The 22,500-nt window shown below is 40.1% G+C and overlaps 2 protein-coding genes across 2 annotated transcripts in view; both read right to left on the bottom strand.

Moving 5' to 3' along the window:
- LOC138033539 (skeletal aspartic acid-rich protein 1-like) overlaps nt 1–728 on the bottom strand; it is a 19,271-nt gene extending 18,543 nt beyond the window's left edge. The window contains exon 1 of the mRNA XM_068881305.1: nt 647–728. Coding sequence (XP_068737406.1) covers nt 647–704 — 58 coding nt within the window. The 5' untranslated portion in view covers nt 705–728. The remainder of the gene's footprint in view (nt 1–646) is intronic.
- Nucleotides 729–5,981: 5,253 nt separating this feature from the next.
- On the bottom strand, nt 5,982–19,867 carry LOC138032823 (skeletal aspartic acid-rich protein 1-like). The gene is made up of 5 exons (XM_068880544.1): nt 19,771–19,867; nt 11,339–11,602; nt 10,322–10,476; nt 9,205–9,465; nt 5,982–6,956 (listed from the first exon to the last, which is right to left on the bottom strand). Exons 1-5 carry the CDS (start codon nt 19,826–19,828, stop codon nt 6,699–6,701), a joined length of 996 nt encoding a protein of 331 aa, XP_068736645.1. The 5' UTR covers nt 19,829–19,867; the 3' UTR covers nt 5,982–6,698.
- Between the last annotated feature and the right edge of the window lie 2,633 nt (nt 19,868–22,500).

Below are 22,500 nucleotides of genomic sequence, written 5' to 3'. Positions count from 1 at the left end.
TTCGGTGTCATAATTCCCTTTGTATATCGAGAACAAAAAGGATTTAAGTCGTCAAACTTCACAGTAAGTTTGCTTTTTGTTACCTTGAAAACATGTTAAAAGGTCGGCTTTCCTGAACAAGCGGTTGGCAGGTACACAAATGACTTTTCGGGACTTTCGAGAAACGGGCCCCGCAGGGCCGTAGTCAGAAAAAAATACGACTTAGGCAATGTCTATGGTTAAATTCTCTTCCTGAGCATTTAGGGTGATTTTTGTATCTGCATTTAAAGACAGCACTGGTATCCGGCATTATTTTAAAAATCACGAAAAAAAATAAAAATAAAAATAAAAATACTGAGGCCAGTGCCTCGGTTACCTCAAACTGGCTACGGCCCTGCAAGCCTTTAAAAAGTGTTTCCGAGAAGTTCGTATAAAATTGTCTTTAAATTATAGTTCAGCGGGCTTTTGTTCGTATCGGTAAAGAAAAATATGGGTTCATCGTTTAAGATAAAAGTACGACTGAAGAACTGTAGCGCACTCTTGCGAAATAAATTGTCTGCTAGGTGAAGCGCTTCACTGCTTTAAAAGAATAGTTTTACTTACCTGAAAGTTAATGGCATGAACTGGAGCGATGACCTTTTAATATTAATATTACTGGTGTGCTTACCTATAAAAGCGACGAAAAGGGCGACAAGAAATCTTTGGAAAAACATGGCGTTTTTCATGTGTTTTACAGATAATTCCTGTGCGATGAAACACCCTACAAATGAACTAATCTATACAATCATTTCGTCGCCAAGGAAATAAATTCGTCATTTAATCTTACTGGCTCCCAAAACAAAGCTTCCGACTCCCTTATTAAAGTATTTGGACATTTGAATGGCAAAAATGGTTTGCAAGTGGATTTCTCAAATGTGAATACATTTGCCATCTGCCTATTATTTATAAAGAAAGCAAGTTAGACCGGCCACGGAATTGAAAATTCGCAGCTCATCTTCACTAGTCCATATTTTGTCAGTGGAAGAACCGTCGAGCAACGAGGGCTTTTTGTGCCGCTGCTCCATGCATACTTTCTTTTTTTTTTCTAACTCTGTTGATGTCTTCAAGAAAACAATTGGAACATATTTGTTTGCAAAGAGATAATATTAATTTTTTATCAGTAACTGTTTTTATTGTTTACGTTGCTTTCGAACTTGTTAGTTTTTTTGTGGTAGTGCAGTGCACGACACACGATGTCACCTAGTTGTAAGAGTGTCAGAGCGTTTGGACCGATTTACACGATACGATTTTGTCGCATGCGACAAGCTCACGACAGGCCTACAACATGACTTACGATTGTCACAGCGTTTTAAAACATGTTTAATAGGAAGAATCCTGCTGAGGGGTCCATCTGCAGAATATGATCTCCAGGCGTCGAAAAAGGATGGCACTTTGTTGTTGATATGACGACGGCAGATTGTTCTCTGACCTTTTTTTATAATTTTATTTTATTTTTATTTTATTATTTTTTATTATTTGCACACGTTAAACAAGTACAAGTTGGCTAAAAGAGTACAGAACATTTCACAAAGTAGATACATGACAGAAATTTAAGTTTAGACATATATGGTTATTGACACACAAAATTGGAAAAGCAAGGTACTTGTGATATCATAGCTTCTACATACACTGAAAGGAAATTTTCGAAAGTATAGTTGTATTTGAGATTAAATATAAACTCGTTCACCGATAGTTCACCGTGCAATAGTTTACGGTTGTACAAATAATATTTGGCATATAAAAAAAGTGAAGTTTAACTTCCTGCTAATGTTTAAATCTTTACTTAGACTCTCCACTTTTTTACCAAAAATTAATTCGGCTGGTGAAAGGGTAAAAGAGGTGACATTTTCTCTGTCAAACTATTTAATAACCTCCGAAAAGAATAATTGACTCCAATTTCAATGGCAGAAGGTGTGGATTATGGAATCATTCATTTCTTACCAAAGAGAATTAGTTCGTTTTTACTGACTGCTACTACTCTATGTAAGAGTTTGAAGTAGAATTCCCTAAGCTTGTTGTCTTTACAAACATTTTTTACACGACTAAAAATAGATGTTAGAAATGTTTGGTCAATTTGCAGGGCTCTTTCTCATTTAGAGTCGGCCTTCAGTATAATTGGTTTTCTGTTTATAAGTAGCCAATAATAGTCTTTAGTATAAATACACAGGTGATTATACAAAATTGCGCGCTCTCATTGGCTCGCTATCTCGGATTATCAGCCGATAATCACCTCGACGGACAAAATGGCTGCCAGTAGTCGTTTTGCCACTGTAAGTGAAGATGATTTCGCGTTGAAATGTTTTTGTTTTCTCTTTTTGAAAGAATCACCTGTGTATTTATACTAAAACAATTATTCGCCTCAGGCTCAGTGATTATCGGTGAATATTCACCTCGACTTCGTCTCGGTGAATATTCACCGATAATCACTTCGCCTTCGGCGAATAATTGTTAATTAGTATAAATACACGGGTGATTATACAAAATCGCGCGCTCTCATTGGCTCGCTATCTCGGATTATCAGCCGATAATCACCTCGACGGAGAAAATGGTTGCCAGTAGTCATTTTGCCACTGTAAGTGAAGATGATTTCGCGTGGAAATGTTTTTTTTTCTCTTTTTGAAATAATCACCTGTGTATTTATACTAAAACAATTATTCGCCGAAGGCGAAGTGATTATCGGTGAATATTCACCTCGACTTCGTCTCGGTGAATATTCACCGATAATCACTTCGCCTTCGGCGAATAATTGTTAATTGTTTTTCATTTTAGTTACATTTAAGTTTATAAATGTCTCTGGGGACAGCTGAAACGCACTATTTAACAGAAAAACTGATCCATCCACGGGATTTGCCCTGTGCAAGGTGCCTTAGAACTGCAGAAACCACTTGAAAATAAATTAGAAAATTATGATCTAAGATCATATTTTTGAGTGAATTCTTAGTAAGAGAGAAATTTCACAAGATAGATCCCGCGATCAAACCAGTCTCTATGAAAAGAAAGTGGGACCGTCAATTAAAATATCTTCATTACTGAATAAAATTTGTTGCTGGGCGGTCTCGTTTGGAAAAGACTTTTTTAATTCCCAAAAATACTGGAGAATCGATTTATAGAACTGAGGTAGCTCAATCTACTCAAGAAATGTTTTATCGTAATTGCATCGCAAAATAAAGCTTAGGCCACCGTATTTCCCAAAAATATAGTTCGAAATCACTTTCCAAGATTGACTGTGCTTTTCTTCACCAGCTAACAGTCTAGAAATCCAGGCTAACTTCAATGATTTCGCCAAAGCATCTATGCAAGGGGCTCGTATACCTCCTTGATCGAAGTCTAAAACCATAACTTTACGCTTAATTTTGTCCTTTTTGTTTCTCCATATGAATTTGAAGAGGATTGAATTCACAGCCTCAAGATGACCCAGACGAACATCAAGGCTGGAGATTGAATGTACCAGTTGCGAGATGCCAAGGCGTTTGGTTATAATAAGACATCTTCCTAATAACGTAAGACTCCGACAGCTCCATATATTAAGAATAGTCTTCAGTTTTCGCAATTTTAGCGTAAAATTGTATTTTTCATTTTTCTTTTGATTGTATGAAATTTAAAGTTCCTCTGACCTTAGTTCGTTTTAATTTTGTGTCAACCACTCAATCCATGTTACTGCGTTTGGTCAGAAAAAGATAGAAACAAATGAAAATAAAACAACAGCAAATCAATTGGCTGGCAAAAACCGTCTCCTAAAAAATGCTGGCAATATCAACAACAAGCTCGTTATTAATACTCCCTGGCCCGGGCAAGACTGAAAATATCAGCCTGCAAAACGGCTTCGGGCGCGCGGCGTAACTACAAATGTCACAAGAATTGGCTCTGGATAACGGATAAATCTTCAGTCGCACGGAAGTTAACACTTAACTAGAAAACCGTATTTCCAGACGGTCACAATCACTTTACCATAAAACGGTTCAGTTCTGAAAAGTTTGTCGTTGGATACTCCCGAGAAATTGACAGGTATCAGATTGAAAATTCAGAACACAAGAGCACGTTAATGGTTGCCAGTGCCTCGGTTACCTCAAACTGGCTCGAGACGGTCCTGCAAGCCTTTAAAGGATTCGATTCCAAGTGTTTCCGAGAAGTTCGAATAAAATCGTCTTTAAATTATAGTTCAGCGGGCTTTTGTTCGAATCGGTAAAGAAAAATATGGGTTCATCGTTTAAGATAAAAGTACGACTGAAGAACTGTAGCGCACTCTTGCGAAATAAATTGTCTGCTAGGTGAAGCGCTTCACTGCTTTAAAAGAATAGTTTTACTTACGTGAAAGTTAATGGCATAAACTGGAGCGATGACCTTTTAATATTAACATTACTAGTGTGCTTACCTATAAAAGCGACGAAAAGGGCGACAAGAAATCTTTGGAAAAACATGGCGTTTTTCATGTGTTTTACAGATAATTCCTGTGCGATGAAACACCCTACAAATGAACTAATCTATACAATCATTTCGTCGCCAAGGAAATAAATTCGTCATTTAATCTTACTGGCTCCCGAAACAAAGCTTCCGACTCCCTTTATTAAAGTAGTTGGACATTTGAATGACAAAAAAGGTTTGCAAGTGCATGGATTACATTTGCCATCTGCCTATTATTTACAAAGAAAACAAGTTAGACCGGTTACGGAATTGAAAATTCGCAGCTCATCTTCACTAGTCCATATTTTGTCAGTGGAAGAACCGTCGAGCAACGAGGGCTTTTTGTGCCGCTGCTCCATGCATACTTTCTTTTTTTTTTTTCTAACTCTGTTGATGTCTTCAAGAAAACAATTGGAACATATTTGTTTGCAAAGAGATAATATTAATTTTTTATCAGTAACTGTTTTTATTGTTTACGTTGCTTTCGAACTTGTTAGTTTTTCTGTGGTAGTGCACTGCACTACACACGATGTCACCGGGTTGTAAGAGTGTCAGAGCGTAAGAGTTTAAGAGTTAGACTACGAGCAGGCTTGGAAGAGAAATATAAACACTTCTCTTCCCAAGCCTCGCTCTGTCATTTTATTTGTTTGCGTGACAAAACACGACTGCCTCAGAAAAGCGGAGCCGCTCGACTGATTTTTAAAAGAAGGATTACGTTTTTGCAAACGTTGGCCGTGTAGCACTTATGTGTGAACAGACTTAACTGATTAGAGTGAAATGTGAAGTGCTAGTTTTCTACCCCATATGAACCATGTGAGAGTTAGCCCTGCTGATGGAAATGCGCCTACAAAGAAAAACTCTGACCAGGGTAGGAATTGAACCCACGACCATCGGGTTGGATCACCGCTGCTCTACCGAGTTTTTCTCCGTCCTTGTGTGGGCCCATTTCCATTAGTAGGGCTAACGCTCACATGGTTCATATGGGGAAGAAAACTAGCACTTCACATTTCACTCTAATCAGTTAAGTCTGTTCACTTATAAGTGCTAGATGGCCAACGTTTGCAAAACGTAATCCTTCTTTGTACTTGTACATGTTCATTGCCGTGACTTTAACATCTTCAGTTCTCACGGCCTGCTCCCGTCTGACCTTGTAGTTCAGTCGGTAGAGCAGCGGTGATCTAACCCGAGAGTAGTGGGTTCAATTCTCACCCTGGTCAGACTTTTCCTCTGTCCTTGTGTGGGCCCATTCCCATTAGTAGGGCTAACGCTCACATGGTTCATATGGGGTAGAAAACTAGCACTTCACATTTCACTCTAATCAGTCAAGTCTGATTTATGAAGGGACTGCTCGCAGTTTATGTAAGAGTGTAAGAGTGTCCGAGGTGCCAATAGGCGCGCAAAGCGTGCGTAACTCACGAAAGTAAACAGGTTTGTTGACAGCGTGCTTGAGTTTCAACAAAGTGAGCCCCAAAATCGGCAAGAATTTGTGACGCTGATGAATAATAAAGCAGCTTCGATTTCCAAAACAATGGAATTACCTGGTGATAAATAAACGCGTCTAAGACGGTAAAATTTTGACTTTGTAGAAACAATGGTCAACCTCAAGAGTTAAGCCATTGTGATCTTTATGTTGAATTCGCACATTTTTTGTCAAACTTTAAAAAAACCCAAACTAACAAAAACAAAACCCCGGTATCTTGCCATCATTTTGACCCAGATGTATCCTTTGTTTCGCACGTAAACACCCAAGGTAACTTGATCACGGCACCCGCTGAATTCTATGTCACTTTCGATTTTGCGATTTACTTTTGCAGCCAAAAGTACAAAAGTAAAAATTGAAGGTAGAAAAAATCTCCCAAAATGTTGCTTTCATGTCGCAAATTTTGTTGGTGATGGCAAGATATTTTATTCTCGATCGACCGTCCTGAAAACTTCCTTCTGCTCTTCGTAAAACTGTATATCAATATTTATTTACTTTTGCATCAATCTTTGTTTTGCATAAAGCAGGCTAACAAAATCTGTCCCTTGCTTAGTTCGCATTTTTGAGCGTTAAAATAGGATTTCGGTCCTTTGTTTCTGTTACAAAGGGGTAAAGTGGTATAGTTTTGAGGTCACCCATCCAGATACTAAAGCCCGCCGCACACCGTGAGGAAAGAGCTGAGTAAAGTGTCTCACGCGGCGGTTTGCTCAGCCATTTCCTCGCGTGTGCGGGAAACTTTTGATGAGAAAATGTTTAACAAGCTCAGTTATCGCTTTAAATGTCCAGATGACCTACAACCTTAAAAGAAGAAGGTACAGATAATTGCAACAAACATGATGGCATTCATGTTTATGATGGATGCTTGGCCATTTTGGGATCCATTGTCACCATTATCACTACCATCCCCCCCTTCTTCTTCCGCCAGCTCCACAACTGGATCAAATGTAATGCTCATGTTGAACTTTGGAGCTCGGAAAAAAAATAGTTGATTGGTTCCACGTTCAACTAACTTAGGGAATCCCGGAGCCAATGATACGAATTTGTCGTCAATCTTGCACTGTGAAGAGAAAAGACGGGAAAATCTCAGTTGCTTTTTCCTTTGCCTCGGATTGGCTAATAATGTGGCGCGAGATTTTAGCCAATCACACTACGCGTACTAATGAAAAATTAGGCAATGAGGGCTCAGACTGGAGGCGCTTATTCTAGTTTGAGTAACATGAGGTAACTAGGAGTATTGCTACTCTTCCCTGGAGGGGATGCTAGTCCGTGGCTGGGTTACCCCAAGCAGAATGTCGTCGGCACCCATTTAAACACCTGGGGCCCGTTTCTCGAAAGTCCCGAAAACTTTTCGGGCCCGAAAAGCCATTTGTGAAACTGGCAACCGCTTGTTTTGGAAAGCCGATTTTTTAAACATGTTTTCAAGGTAACAAAAAGAAAAATGACTGTTAAGTTTGACGACTTTAATTCTCTCCGTTCTTGAGATACAAAGGGAATTGTGACACCCGAAAATAGCCCGTAAAGTTCCGGGACTTTCGAAAAACGGGCCCCTGGCCCCAGTTGTTCAAACGATGGGTAGCGATATCCGCCCGATAAATCACTATCCACTGGATAACTCAATTGGTTTTGCTAGTGTTTATCCACTTGATAACGAATTATTCGGTGCATAGCACTATCCATCGTTTGAACAACTGGGGCCTGGATGAGGAGAGAGAAGTTGGAACAAAGTTCCTTGTTGAATTACGGGTTCTAAGCGAAAGAGTGAAGTGATCCTCGCACGTATCCGGACAATTTAAGCAATTGTCTCTTATAGTCACCCGAAAAAAGTACTTTCACGGAAACACATGAGCCCAACAAATAAGCCATTTCCGAGTTCAAGTCTTCCTCTTCTTCAAAGCGAGTCTAAGTGCGAAGTTTTCGTGATGGTAATTAGTTCTACTTTACGTATGAATGAGAACTAATTTTCATAACAAAAACTTCGCTCTTAGACTCGTCTTGAAGAGGAGGCAGACATGAACTCCGAAATGGCCTATTGACCTACTCACAACTGAGTGACATTGCACCGGCAGCGGAGAGGTCATGGGCTCGAATCCCGTTGAAGCCGGTTGGAGTTTTCAGGGGCCCGTTTCTCGAAGTCCCGAAACTTTACAGCCATTCTCCCTTAATGAATAAATGTAACTGTAAGCTTGCCGTTTAACTTTAAAGCGATGCTAAATCTCTCTAAATGTTGGATGGACCAATCGGGTATATATGTTGTCAGTCAAATCCGGCCTCAGGTTGAATAAGTTTTTCCTAGGTTAAAGTGCCTATAACCGCAAAATATTTTTTTCGCTAAAATGAATCTTTGCACCTGTTTGAGACGCATTGCGGCCATTTTTTCCTTTTTCTAACAAATCCTGCCATTTTATAGGCTTCGAAAGTTGCAAAAATCCAAGCATCTTTCGTTCACGACCAAGTCAGAATTGAAGGGGAGTGGGTCTATTCCTGTTTTGACGTCACAAACTGATTTACATTGCATTAACTCCTTGTAAAAATGCATGCAAAGTACATTGTGACGTCAAAACAGGAAAAGACCCACTCCCCTTCTGACTCGGTCGTGAACAAAAGATGCTTGGATTTTCGCAACTTTGGAAGCCTTTAAAGTGGCAGGATTTGTTAGAAAAAGGAAAAAAATGGCCTCAATGCGTCTTGAAGAGGTTCAAAGATTCATTTTAGCGAAAAAAATATTTTGGGGTCATGGGCACTTTAAATTAGTGATCCTCATTTTACCTAGGTTGAATAGGCACTCAATCTAGTTTAAGCAGCTAAAAACCCCCCACCCCCCCCCCCCCCCCCCTTTAAGGATACCTTCCCTTAAGCTCTGTCTTAGTATCTCAACACATCTTCTTAATGCTTTATACCATCTTCTTGGTTTCTTTATTCATAGACTTATCCATTCAGTCAGTCAGTCAGTCAGTTTCAGGTTCTCAAACTCGGACCCTCCACGACCTCTAGTTCTGTGCCTTCACCACTATACTATAACGACGAACATGCTCAACCCAAGACATTTCTTTTCATTATTTACTTTTCCATAAGAATCCTAACCTGATCCTAATTTTTCTCTAGGATTAATTTAGGCTCCAAAAACGTTTCTTCAATTCATCTTAGTGCGTATTCAACGTAGATAAAACTAGGATCATCAGTTTAACCTGGGGAAAAACGGATTCAACCTAAAAACGGATTTTACCGGCAACATATACATTCCCTTTTCCAATTGGAGGTTTCTAATTATATCAATGGAGTCGTTTTTCTTGCGATATTTACTTTACCTGGCGAGCGGTCCCAACTTCGTCGTCACCAAAACGATAAATTTTAGGGCATTTGAAACAGCGGATTCGAGTCTTGTTCTTTCCCTCACCAGGTTTGAAAGGACCTCCCCTTTTCTTGTTTTCTTCTTCACTCTGCTCTTGTCCTGGAGCTCCGTTTTTGTTTTTTACCCTAACAGCGATTTCCAAGAACTCTCCGATCTCATTTTGCTTGCACTTTAACCGGTTGTCTTTTTGGCCGTCGCAGAATGTAAAGTTCTCCAACTGAAACAGGAAAAGAATACAATCCAAAATATGAAACAGGCTTTTCAACAAATATTACATTAGTGGGAGTTCTGCAGCGGGTGAACCAAGGTGGAATGTACATTAAACGTTTATTCCACCATCAAGGAAACACGTTGACGTGTTCAAAGGCCGGAAAGTGCATTGTAAGAGGCAATTAAAACGAATCAGTCTGGTAAACAATGGATCCTGTTAGTGTCTTTATATGACAAATGATGTCTATGCAACTATTGCTCTTAAAAAACTGTATTGTGAGAAGGTTTTTAGCTTAATTAGCAATAACGTTAAGATCTTACTGCAAGAAAGTAAGTGTACAAAGTGTACACTCTTTTGTGGTGATTGGGGAGCTCCGTTAGCAACCTCGTTCCCAGGGTATTTCATCTCCCCACCCCAGAGGGAGCGAGGGAAAAAAAGACCCTGGCTTAGGCTGGTCAAGGAGAGATGGCAAAAAAACAATCAGAGGGACCAGAAGGCAAGTCGTAAATTTGTCTTTTCTGAGCTTACTATAGAAGAGAAAATAACAGATCATCTGTACCCCGTACGCTTTCAAGCGCTTTACTTTTTGGCTTTAGATTCACATTCCAATAGCTGCTCTCCGAAACGAACATTGAAGATTGCTGAAAAACATGGTGATTTATCTACCCAAGCTTCAGCCAACATTTCAAGCTTCGTTTTGGCTGTGACAAATACCAGCGGTGACAATATTCAGAAAAGCGGGGACCCCTTTCAAGAAGAAAATTTGTCACTAAGAAACGTGAACCAAGGTCTTTCTTCCCTCGCTCCGTCTGAGATGGGGAGATGAAAGACCATGGGAACGAGGTTGCCCTCTTAGGCTGACCTTAACAAATATCTTGATGCTTCCGTTTTGCACTCCATATGATTCATTCCCGAAAGTGATGTTTCCTTCTTCTTTAAAGACGAGAAGTTGCAAAGTGAGGTTGGCGTCAAGGTGCTTTAGGATTGTCGTTGCCACAAGAGATGCAGCACTGATACCTAAATAGAAACAAGAAAAAAAGCAATGTTCAAAAGGAACCTCCACTACAACAAAAAATAACTTTGAGCCTCAGGAAATGTTTACTAGCCTCGTCTGCGAATAGTCTCAAATTTCGGTGAGCGAGTAAGGGGCGGGGAAAATACATGCGCCACCACAAAATTTGGAAAACGCGTGTCGCGAGGGCGCTCCCTCCCTGATCATGAACTGGGACTATTCAGACCGAATGTTTACATTTTTTAAAGGAAGCGTCACTTTCGGAAAATAATGAATTTCAGAACTGCTTATTTTTCAATAAAGACAAGCGAAATATGTTTAAGACAACGTTTCGATGTCTCCATGACATCAAAGGGGAGGGAATGGCAAGAACGAACAAATGTGGGGGAAGGGGGAGAAGAAGAAGAAAAGTGGGGTAGGGGAGGGATCATCGTTCAACAATCTTGCAAATTGACAATCTTTATCTTCATTTATTAATGCAAATAAAAAAGGCAAGTCTGACCTCCAAAGAGCTTAAGCCAAAAAACATTGAGGACTCTTTGTCTTTTTTCGGAGATTATAGCAGTCCGATTCCTACCCCTGAACAATGTTGGGTCTTTCAGGTCAAACACTTGTCAGAATTGTTGTGAAAAGTATAGCTGTCAACACCGTTTGAGAGGAGCAAGGGAGAAGCTTGGCAAAATAGTTGTGGTTTGGAAGTAGACGTAACGTGAGGGTAATATTTCAAGAAAAATACTCCTCAGCGACAAAGGGCTTGGCTTTATAGCAAAATGGGTTGTTTGTTGTTTGGACTGCGGCGCAATAGCAGTACCATTCCAGCATGGATCTTCTTAATAAAATTTTGTATCACTCAAAACTCAAACTTACCCTGAAAAGAAGCTGTCCTATTGAATGACAAGACGTGGAAGCGTTGACTTGCAAATGAATTAATTGATATACCGACAGGCTTTTCAATTGCATCAAGCTGCTTCAAGGAATACAGCTCCAGATGAAAGCCGGCTTTGACAAAGTCCCGTTTCTTTCCATCTGGAATTCTCTTCAGGAATATAAATTTGCCATTCGCCTCGTTGAATGTAAAGCCGATGTTTCCTTCCCCCATCTCTCTTTCTTCCCCTTCCGCGGTAGCAAAAGCTGTGGAGGAGTGAACATCAAAAAAAGGTTAAGATGGTCATTCTTGAGTCAAGATGGAGTATAGTCCAACATGACTTCGTTTCCTTTTTTTCCCTTGTTTTTTTTCGTTTGGGCGGGGGAGGGAGAAATTTCTTGAAATTGACTCTTTTTCTGTGAAACACACAAGTTTGGTATTTAGCCCGACTTTTTTCCGCGAGTTAACGGAGTCATTTTTCTCATGTTCACTGTAATGCAAAAATTGATTCTGGGGATTGTCATGATATTCGCGAGCGGTGAAGGCGCGTGCGAGGAAAGACACGAGGCACTCACACACGTATTTAATTAAATTGTTCCTCGTTACTTGCTTACAAAAGCCCATAAAACCACTATGATGACATGAAATGATTATGACCAAGAGTGAATTAGGTAAGAGTGTTCCCGTGGCCTGGGTGGCTTCCCTATACAGCACAGTCAAAAACGATTCTATTTTTAGAATACCCGTTCCCGCGAAAATTAGTCGTCACTCCAAGAAAAAAACTGTGCTTAACTGCCCGCTCTCCGAAAAAAAAATCGGAAAGGAGCGTCTGTGATTTACCGTTGGTAATCGTGTTCCGGTATAATTCTGCATACATTATTGAGTGATCTACGCTAACTCGAATTTACGTGGCTCATATTTCTTTGGAGCTAAATTTTCAAAATGGTGGTCCATGAGGTAGATTCCAAACGTGCATTGACGAGCGTCTCCTATAGTTTTAAGATTCCTTGGCTTTACAGCATAGAAGCACTCTTAAAAGGAAAGGATGTATTTGCCAGTCTTCCAACCGGGTACCGCTGTGATCTTCAGAGCAGCACCGATCGTTGCCTGAGCAACATCTCAAATTATTCAGGGCAACACGCTTTGTAGATTGTTCTTGAGAATGGCTAGGCTGGTCCGAGCAACTCGTTGGGATTACTTTGACTGGTAAGGGATAGCGGGAGACGTTTTCGAGTGAACAATCTTTTGAATCGTGCTATATTCACATCGTGAAGATTCGTCAGGAGCGCGTTCGTTTCTTCAGCGCTGACACAAACAATTCCTACAAATGTACGAAGAATCGATTTCCACTTTATACTCCAAAGATAACAATTCCGCACGTACTTTAAGAGAAAAACCTCTTTGACGATCAAAAAGATTTTTATCCATGCACAAAGTACACACGAACTCATCGTAAAATCTCTCACGTTGGTTCTCACGGTGTTGATGTGGAGCGGAGATAAATATAAAAGCCAATCAAAACTCGGAGTTCCAATGACGTAATGATCGAAGGGTAATAACCAATCAAATCATTTTCCACACATTCCAGGAAAAATCACGTGGTATTGAACACGATTACCAACGGTAAATCACAGACGCTCCTTTCCAATTTTTTTCGGAGAGCGGGCGGCTGTGCACAGGCTACATGGCAGAAGCAGTCACGCATGACGTTGCTTCTCCTGATTGGTTAAAGTGGCGGCTCTTTTCGGGTGCAAAGTGTATCTAAAAATAAGTCCATTTGTTACTGTGCTGAGTCAAGCCCGTAAATTGATAGACGAACAGTCCTACCTAATTCTCTCTTGTTATGACAATATAACCTCAAGTATTTTTCTTCAACATGTTGCAGCATATATTGTAATATTTTAAGGCCCGCTTGAAACGTCGTATTTTCCATGTGCCGAATCTAATGCAAATGAGAAAAATCTATCGTTTTCGCTCATTTGCATTAGATTCGGCACATGTAAAATGCGACGTTTAAAACGGGCCTAAGCAATATTTTCAAGATTGTTTTCTTGTATGCAAAGAGTTTTAATGCGTGGTGCTAAGATCTAAGATAGGAAAGTGAAACGTGCAAACCAAGTTAAGAGTTGCAAACAACCTCGTCCCTCGCAGTTAATTTAAGTAATGAAAGACAAATGCCCTGTTGTAAACTACTTAACAAAATAGGCGTACCATCACTTGTGAAGCAACGCTTCGCAAAAATAGTCTGCACGGTCTTCAAAGCTATATATAGTGATCACGCACCAAAGAGTATCAAAGAACTGATCGAACATAGAAACAGTAATTGCGACCCAAGAGGTAACGATATTTTAAAGCTGCCAAAGGCCAACACTATAACTTACGGTCTAAAATCGTGGAGGTTTATGGCCCCAAAACTATGGAACTTAATACCTGACTCACATAGAATTATTCGATCTTTCAAGTTTTTAAGAAAAACTATTTAACAATTAGACTTCGGGTTATAGACCAGTGGCCCTTGAGGACGAAGAGCCTCATTGTTTTAGTATCACCCAACTAGTTGAAATAATATTTATTTGGGAATAAAACGAAAGAAAGCGTCACGCTTTTCGCTACTCGAGGACTATTACTAATAGTCCTCTAGTAACGTAGCCAATCAAAATGCAGCATTTGCATTAGTCCACTAGTTGGTTGATACTAATAGAAAATTTGACTTGAGGCTTGATCGTTGATCTTCATACTTTGTATTATTAATTAGTCTTAGCGTAATCTCATATTATGAAAAACTTTATCTAGTCTTAGTTAAAATGATTTTAAATCTTCAATTTTATTCCTATATTATCTTAGCTATTTGTTCAAAGTATCATCTCAATTTTCGTTCTTTTTACTTTTACTTTCTGTGTTAACGTTATACCTGCAAACTAGCTGTGAGATTGTCCTCACAAAAGCTAAATGTATATACACAATAGACTTGACTTCCTTACTTACTTACTTGAATTACTTAAATAATCAAATTACTTATGGCTTGTTTGAATCCATCATATGTTTCAGATTCAATCCCATAATCACTTAAACTATTCCAGAAAAAAACTAGACTTGTAAGTGTTTCCAGATGAGTAGGGTTGAATATTGCACTAAGAGAAGGTACGTTTTTAATTGGGGGGAGGGGGGAGGGGGGAGAAGGCTGGGGCTTCACAGGGGAGGGCCATCCAAAAAAAACCGGGGCCGTTGGGTTCTCGGCTAGTCTCTCTCGGTTGCGTTACTACTAACACTTGGGTTTGACCGAGCCGAGAACACCAGGCTGACTAAAGAGAATTTCGTTTGGTTGTCACGTGATTGACCGAGCGTCCGTCCGTCCGTCCATACAGACTCTTGGGGAGGGGGATGGGGATGGGAGACTAAGAAAGGGAAGGCAGGGGAGTCTTGCCACATAGAATGCAGCTTTGAGGCGCGGATGGGTGAATTTTCTTGGCGGGAAACTTTTGTGCAGCCTGACCTTCGTCACTTTTACTATTAGTGACGAGCTACGGGATAAAGAGTAGGAAAGAGCAAGAGAAGAGGCGACAAAATTTGAGGAATTTAAGCGAGAAGGTCTTGAGAGAAGCCGAGGAAGGTCGAGGAAGGAGAAGAAGAGAAAGTTTCAATGAAGAACACCGTTGAAAGCTGAGAGAAACAGAGCGAGAGACGAAACACTTATTTAAAACGGTTAGCTTTAGTTTCAGGTAATGTTTTCCTTCTTAATGCATGCCCCGCTGTCTCACATGTTTTGTAAAACTCGCTAAAAAAACGAAGAAGGCCTAAAAACGTTTGCAATCCCGTGTTGACAGAGATTGTGGCATATTTCAACAATCACACACCACGTCGCCATCCAAGCTTACAGCAGACATCATTGGCGAGTTTTCCGCTGTCATATTAAGCTTAAGTTTATAACCGAACTCTATAGGCCGTATAAATTTATATTGGATTACAGTACATTTATTATATGGCTTTTGTTTGTAGCCGATATAACGCGCGCTCTGATTGGCTAATTGTGACTGAATTGTAGGGCATTAGGCTCCCGTAATGCCCACGGGTCGATGACGGGTTTGCAAAAACAAAGCAAAAGGTAATTAAAAAGCCATATAATAAACAACTTACTAACCTCACTTGCTCGGGACCGTACTGGGGAATATTAGCCCTCGGTCGTTTTTGTACGGACCTCGGGTCAATATTCCCCAGTACGGCCCTCACGCTCGGTTAGTAAGAAGTTTGTAATTTCAGTTTTAGTTGTTGATTAAAAATATTGGTTATCGTTTGCAAGGTTTGGTTGTTTGCTGCTGTCAGCTCATAGGTGTTTGATCACTATAAACTGATACGCTAATGACGATTAATTTTGTACTTTATGTAGAAGCATAACCTTTTCCATATACGCTATCATATTGCTTTCTGGGGCTAGAAACGGGAGCTCCGCTTTTAGGCTTGGCTAAATCTATATATTATGTGTAGGTGCGAGTGTAGAAAGTGCGATCGCTCCTTACTACAGGACATCAGCGAATGTCAGGAATTGGAGAGATACGGAGATCCCTGAATTCCCCTGGAAAGCGATTTCGTACAGCAAGATGTTAGCGCTAACACAAATCTACATGTACAATGTATAACGGAACACTTTGGAACATTCCTGGCTGTGTGAGAACAAATCTTCTCACTTTCGAAATCCTCGGATTTAAAATGCGCAGAGCATGCGCATATCAGAGTGCTTTGATGGCTTCCACTTTGCTTTCTTCTGTCCACGCAAGTCAACCCATTTTTTCCTTCGCCTCTTCGTCTCCGAAAAATGGTATCACGAGCAATCATATACCTTTTGTTTCGTCTGTCTCATTGCTGCAAAAAGCAACAACGCAAATTGTCGGCATTTTCTTCCGTCACAAGCAAAAATAAAAACAATCGCAGATCAGCGAAAGTTGAAAGTTTTCCATTCTCCTTGATTGTTGCCTCACTCGGACTAAAACAAAAATGGTGTATTTTTCGGGCAGGATTTTCCGGAATTAAAAGAATAACAGAAAATTGAGGATTTGACCAAATCCAAAAATTCTTTCGAAGACGTACTCTCGCAAGTGCAAATATTTGTTAAAGTGTTAAAAAAATTTAGTTGTCAGGTGTACTTTAACTTGGTAGTAAACGCGTTCGGCCCCGTTTACACGAGCAATTTTTATTTGCTGGTGTAGACGAGGAAACTTGACCATTTTTATTTGACAACTTTATCTGCTGAAAAGCTGGCGTGTTAGCTTTTATGTGACAAATAAAAGTTGTCAAACACGAAAAATTGCTCGTCTAAAATGTGGCAAATTCCTGCCTCTTAGTGTGAGCGCCATTGGAGAACGACCTGGCAACCTCGCCTTGTCTCTACTTTATCTCTGCTGTCCAAAGGCATTGCCGACCCACTTAACTGCGAATTGTCAACAATTATTTGTTGTGGTAACTACACGATCAAATATATTTGCCACGCTGCTCGTGTAAACGAGGCTTAACGGTAGTGTTCGTAAAGTTTTCGGTAGGATTCGGTCAAGTTAAAGATAAACTAAATATCACAAAGGTTTCTGGCTTTGCTTAGTCCACTCAGGTTGTTCCATCCCCATTACGCATCACGCTTATAAATAGTTATTCGATTTTAGTTCAGGGAAACTGAGACAATATTTGCCGTACTGTATTAGAGTTTTTTCCCACGTTCCAGTTGCTGTTTTCCAGGAGACAATTGTTTGATATTTCGCTGTAGTTTTGTTAATCAATCCATCCTCAAGTACGGTGTATTTGTGTTTACCAACTGCGTTACATTAAATGTTACACAAAGACAATAAATTTTATTGTTTTACGTGACATTATTGAGGGGGCCCTACTTTAGGGAGGGAGGAAGGGGAGGGCGGCGTTACTTCCGGGGTTTAACAGAAGCGTAAAAATTAACGTAACTTTCGTGGAACATCCTTCAATTCTTCCTGAAATGTTATGTGTCTAGAATAACGGAGGCTAGAATCATCAACAAATGTTTCACTTATCATGCCCAGAATACGACAATTTTTTTGTTTACTGTGCAAAATCATTGTATAAGCTGCGTTTTTGATTAATTTCATATTGATAACTGTAATTAACCTGTGTGTAGTGTAATGCTACATGATGCTATTCTGATACAACTCAACTAAAACTTTCTTCATATATTTATCGAGCTGAATTATTTTCTGTGTGTTTACTTTCACCGCACTTTGCTAACTAGCGGAAGCGGAAGTTACAACGGAATTCTCAAAATTTTCAGGATGCTCGGCTCCCTTAAAATCGATTTACATTTTCCAAATCCTAATGAAAAAGTACTTTGCAAGAGCAAAAGGAGACAAAAACATCTTTTCTCTGCCAAAAGGTACATTTAATTACGTTGTTATTGCTGTTGTCGGATACTGGATAGCAATCGACATCTGTGGAAACGGAAACCAAGGTAAAAAATGCAAAGTTTATTTTCATCATCTTATTTCACAGCTCTTTTAATCTGAAGTGGTCGGATTATGGGCAACAGACTGTATAGCGTCACGAAAGGCAACCACATGGGTCTCTCATCCCCGGGTTCTCATCCAGATACGGGTGTAATGATTTCTTAAGCCAGAATTGAAAATCTCGTTTTCCCGGGTTGTTTGCATGCGCAGTCGAAACTCTTAACACCAAGCAAGTATAGTGGAACACTCTTTACTTTATTTGACCTCAGGGCGTTTTCATATGAATCGAAGCAAAGCGGTCAACAACGTTCGCGGGTCCTGGTTATCCTACAAGTACCGGTAGTATGTAATTTCAACCAGTCACGTGAATCATAGTATATAATTGGCGCTTATTAAAACCATGCTCGTATCCTCAAACTTTTTAATTTCTTTTCTCCAGTGGGGTTCAGATGAGGGTTTGTTCCGACCCTGCACAAGACCTATTAAAATTTCCCTTCAATTCCATGCAGGAACCGTCGTTAACCGCAGGCATACTTGAACATCATCCCTTCCCCTCGGCAGCGTTTCTACCATTTAGGTAAACCAGTGAATAACACGAGAGTGTTTACTCAAACTCGCATTCTTGTAATAATTTATTGTGTGCATGCGTTGGTGTCTGCACCAAGGTAACAACAATGAAATTTCTTTCGAAGTAAATTACTCGAGGCACGTTTTTACGTTTACAGGGCTTTCGAGAATACCCAGTGTTATTGTTGTGTTCTAGTTGCCAAGCTACTAATATTAATAGCTTGACATGTTAAGTAGTTGCATGTTTACAAAAGTGCTATCTCACGTTTTTCACATGACTGATTTCATACTATATCTACCGTAGATTTAGATTTGAGTAATCCCGCGATATATTTAGTGGTGCCCGACAACACAAGCAAAAACGTATTTTCTGCCCAGTTGAAGTTAGGCTCTTCCATCTCTTGGTGACTACAAAGAATAGCAGACCTACAATAGTTTGCTTCAATTTTGTGTCAACCACTCTGCGCAATCCATATTAGGGCCCGGACGCATTGGGCAAATTTCTGTTCATTTTGCGAAAAAATCTGTCACCAGTTCCCTGAGACAAGTGCGCCCGGTGATTTTTAGAACTACTGCATAATAAATAAATAAATAAATAAAATAAATAAATAAATAAATAATAAACAACAACAAATCTCAGGCTGACTGGCAAAAAGAAACCCTTCTTCTCAAAAATGCTGGCAAGATACGGTTATTAATACTCCCTGACAACAAAAAAAAACAGCCTTTTAGACGGCTCCCGGAAGGCAACTGCAAATGTCAGATTTAGAAAACTGTTTCCAGACACTCACAATCAATGAAACGGTTAAATTCTCAGTGAAAAGTTTGTCGTTGGATAGTCCTGAAAATTTGAAAGTTCAGAACACAAGAGCACGTTAATTGTTGCTCTCAGACACAACCAATGCAGTCAATTGGTTTAAACCGAACGAAACGTTTTGACGATGAAAATTTGCCTTTCTCCTTTCATTCGATATCATAACGGTGGATTAGAAGGAAAATATTTTGCTCAAAAGACTGCTGAGTCTGGTTCAAACAGTTTTTAACTTTCAGCTATAAAGTGAAAACAAACTCTGTTGTTTTACTGCCCAACGAGGCAGCTGCTCCCCCATACAATTCCAGCCACAACGGTTGATAACCAATATAACGGATTCCAAGTTTTTCCGAAATCACCGTTCATAGAAATAGAGGCTGTGAATTCTATAGTTCAGCCGCTTTTTGTTCGTATCGATAAAAAATATGGGCTCATCGTTTTGGATAAAAGTGAGACTGAAGAACTCTAGCAACATGCTGAAGCGAAATAAATTGTTTGCCAAATATGTGAAGCGCTTCATTGCTTTCAGTAAAAGAATAGCTTTATACATAAAATTGATGGCATGAACTGGAGCGGCGACAGTGAACATTACTGGTGTGCTTACCTATAAAAGCGACGAAAGCGGCGATAAGAAATCTTTGGAAGAACATGGTGCCTTTCATGTGTTCTACAGATAATTCCTGGGAGATGGAACACCGTAATATTTTATACAATCATTTCGTCGTTAAGGAAATAAATTCGTCATTTAATTACTCCAAAACAAAGCTTCCGACTCCCTTTATTAGAATACTTGGGGTTTGAATAACAAAAAGGGCTTGTCTTTATTTATTTATTACAATTTAATGGCATATTTACAACAACAAAAAAAGAAGTCATGAAAGAGAAAAAAAAGCCATAAGGATAATTTGTAAAACAGTTGCGTAACTCCATATGAAAACAAATCACCTCATAAAAATTATAATAAACTCACTAAAAACTGTAAAAATATTTACAACTTTGTTACAAATTTAATAGCACTAGATTTAAACTTGTCAACATTGCATGCCGAACGGACCTCAAGAGGCAAACTGTTCCATTCATCCACAATCCTATAAAAGTAACTGTCTTAGGCAATTAAGGTAACATCGACAACGAAACAAAACGTCGTGAGTGGATTTCTCAAAAATCATACATTTGCCATCTCCCTACTTTATAATTATTTCTGCAGAAAGCAAGTTTGAAAATTCGCTGCTCAGATCGCAAATACACACATCAATTGTGGCGAGGGAAATTCCCGTGGAAAATAAATTTTCTAGGTAGCGACCGCTGACCAACGTTTTTGTCCACAGTAAAAGCCCGCCCGTAGGGCTTTCGTTTTGTGTCAAATTCCCCACTATGCGGAGCTATCCTCATGTCAAATGCCCGGTGTATGCCCGGGGGGGGTAATGGTGTATGCCCGAGGGGGGGGGAATGGGCCCACTTGGAATTGACTGGTACATTAAAGGCAGAGATGATAGCATTTGTGAGCGATTCGCTGACAAAAAAGGTCTTCAAAAGTTGTCTTCCAAGGAATTTTGGCTGCGCCATTCGTCTTTGCGTACTATAGAGTGAATACAATATGGTGCGTTTTCACAGCACCATTTCATTGTTAAAGCTGTACGTTTCTGTAAGAGGTAATCAACCGACACTGAACAATTTAAAATACATGCAGCTCGAAACGTCAGCTTTCCAAATCGTTCACGGTTGTAATTCGACCTTTATCAACACGTTTGATAAACCAACAGAGTTAGAGCAGCTTACACTTGCTTATTGAACAGCATTTTGGCCCGAGGGGACGGGAATTTGAACGATCCAATCTTCAAAAGTTCAAATGCTCGGGGCTTGCCCGGGGGGGAGGGGGGGATGTTGAAGTTTCGAGTTGATCGGCGCATAAATTACTTGAGGCAAGATTTACATTCAGAGGGCTTTCGAGAATACACAGTGTTATTATTGTGTCCTAGTTGCCAAGCTACTAATATAAATAGCTTGACATGTATGGTAGTGAGCGTGCTATCCCTCACGTTTTTCACATCTTAACTCAATCTACGCTTTACTGATTTCATACTGTAGATTTAGATTTGAGTCATGCAACAACTTATTTCAAAGACAATTCGTGGTGCCCGAAAACACAAGCAAAAACGTTTTTTCTTCCCTGTTGAATTTTGGCTCTTCCATCTCTTGGTGACCACAAAGGATGGCAGATTGTTCTAGTAAAACCTAGCTTGCTTCAATTTTGTGTCAACCACTCCGCACAATCCATGTTACTGCGTTTTGGTTTGGTCGGCAAAACATAAAAACAAAATAAAACCCATTTTAGCCCCTGGCTTTGTCTCTACACCTGCATGTAATTTTCTTCATTGTAACACCCGAGCTTGGTCTTCTCTCCTATAGGCTCACCTAGGTCTCCAACACGGGGTGCAATTTCGGTCTTGCTTTTCGCATAATCACTGGCTGCCAGAATGAGATGTACTGGCAGGATATTCTTAGAGTCCTTGTCTTCCATTTCAATTCCTTTCAGGTGAGCATACTTGGCCAAGCACTGCTCGTAGCGAGGGTTTTCCAAAGAGAGTAGCTGATTCTTATCCACTTTAGTTACTTCATTGTTTAAGGACGTTCGCGCCAATTGTTTCTGAGCATCCTTAGGGACTGTGCAATAACTATCAGGAGGGGGGGGCCCTAAAACCAGAGGGGGGGCCTTAGGTTAAAATAATGGAAAGGAGGGGGGGCTCTACATTAGATTTCTCAAGTAAGTTGAGGGGGGGTCTTAATTAAATTTCACAAATTCGATAATGAATAAATAAACATTTTCCAACTCTACCTAAAGGAACACGTTTTACCCGTCAGCGGAGGGAAAAATTTTCGCGCGAACGTCCTTAAGCAAAAGTCCCTAGAGGTTGAACTGACCCGCACTTGAAATGTTTCGACTTGTTTAGTCACCGCGCCTAACATCATCGCAATTTGGCGTACTTCACGTTGACAAGGGCGAACTTGCAGGAGGTTGAGGAGTGCTGCTGAAGCGTAAGAACTACCCGATCCAGTGTCCAAAATCGCGCGACACTTCACCTCCCGGACCCTCACAACCACCAATGGATGTATCACCGCTGTTTTCCCCGCTGAGGTGGCTGTCATCAGTTGCTCACCAAACCTATCACAGGTGGAGGTGTGATGCCTCTTTTGACAAACTTGACATAATACACGACATTTGCAATCTGCAGCCTTATGTCTGGTACCGGTGCAGTTGAAGCAAAGGTGTCTGTTGCTTTGCACTCGCTTGCGCTCATCGACTGATGCGACTGTTTTGCAATGCACTGATTTG

Source organism: Montipora capricornis, chromosome 14 (assembly GCF_036669925.1).
Source record: "Montipora capricornis isolate CH-2021 chromosome 14, ASM3666992v2, whole genome shotgun sequence".
NCBI classification, from domain to species: Eukaryota; Metazoa; Cnidaria; class Anthozoa; order Scleractinia; family Acroporidae; genus Montipora; species Montipora capricornis.
This window is presented reverse-complemented; position numbering and strand designations above follow the sequence as displayed.

Excerpts from the sequence above, each read along its gene's own strand:
- LOC138032823 (XM_068880544.1), bottom strand. The coding sequence starts at position 19,828 with ATGAAAGGCACCATGTTCTTCCAAAGATTTCTTATCGCCGCTTTCGTC. Across the intron at positions 10,477-11,338 it reads TAGGACAGCTTCTTTTCAGG|GTATCAGTGCTGCATCTCTT; the intron begins GTAAGTTTGAGT and ends GTTTCTATTTAG. Across the intron at positions 6,957-9,204 it reads AAGTTGGGACCGCTCGCCAG|TGCAAGATTGACGACAAATT; the intron begins GTAAAGTAAATA and ends TTCTCTTCACAG.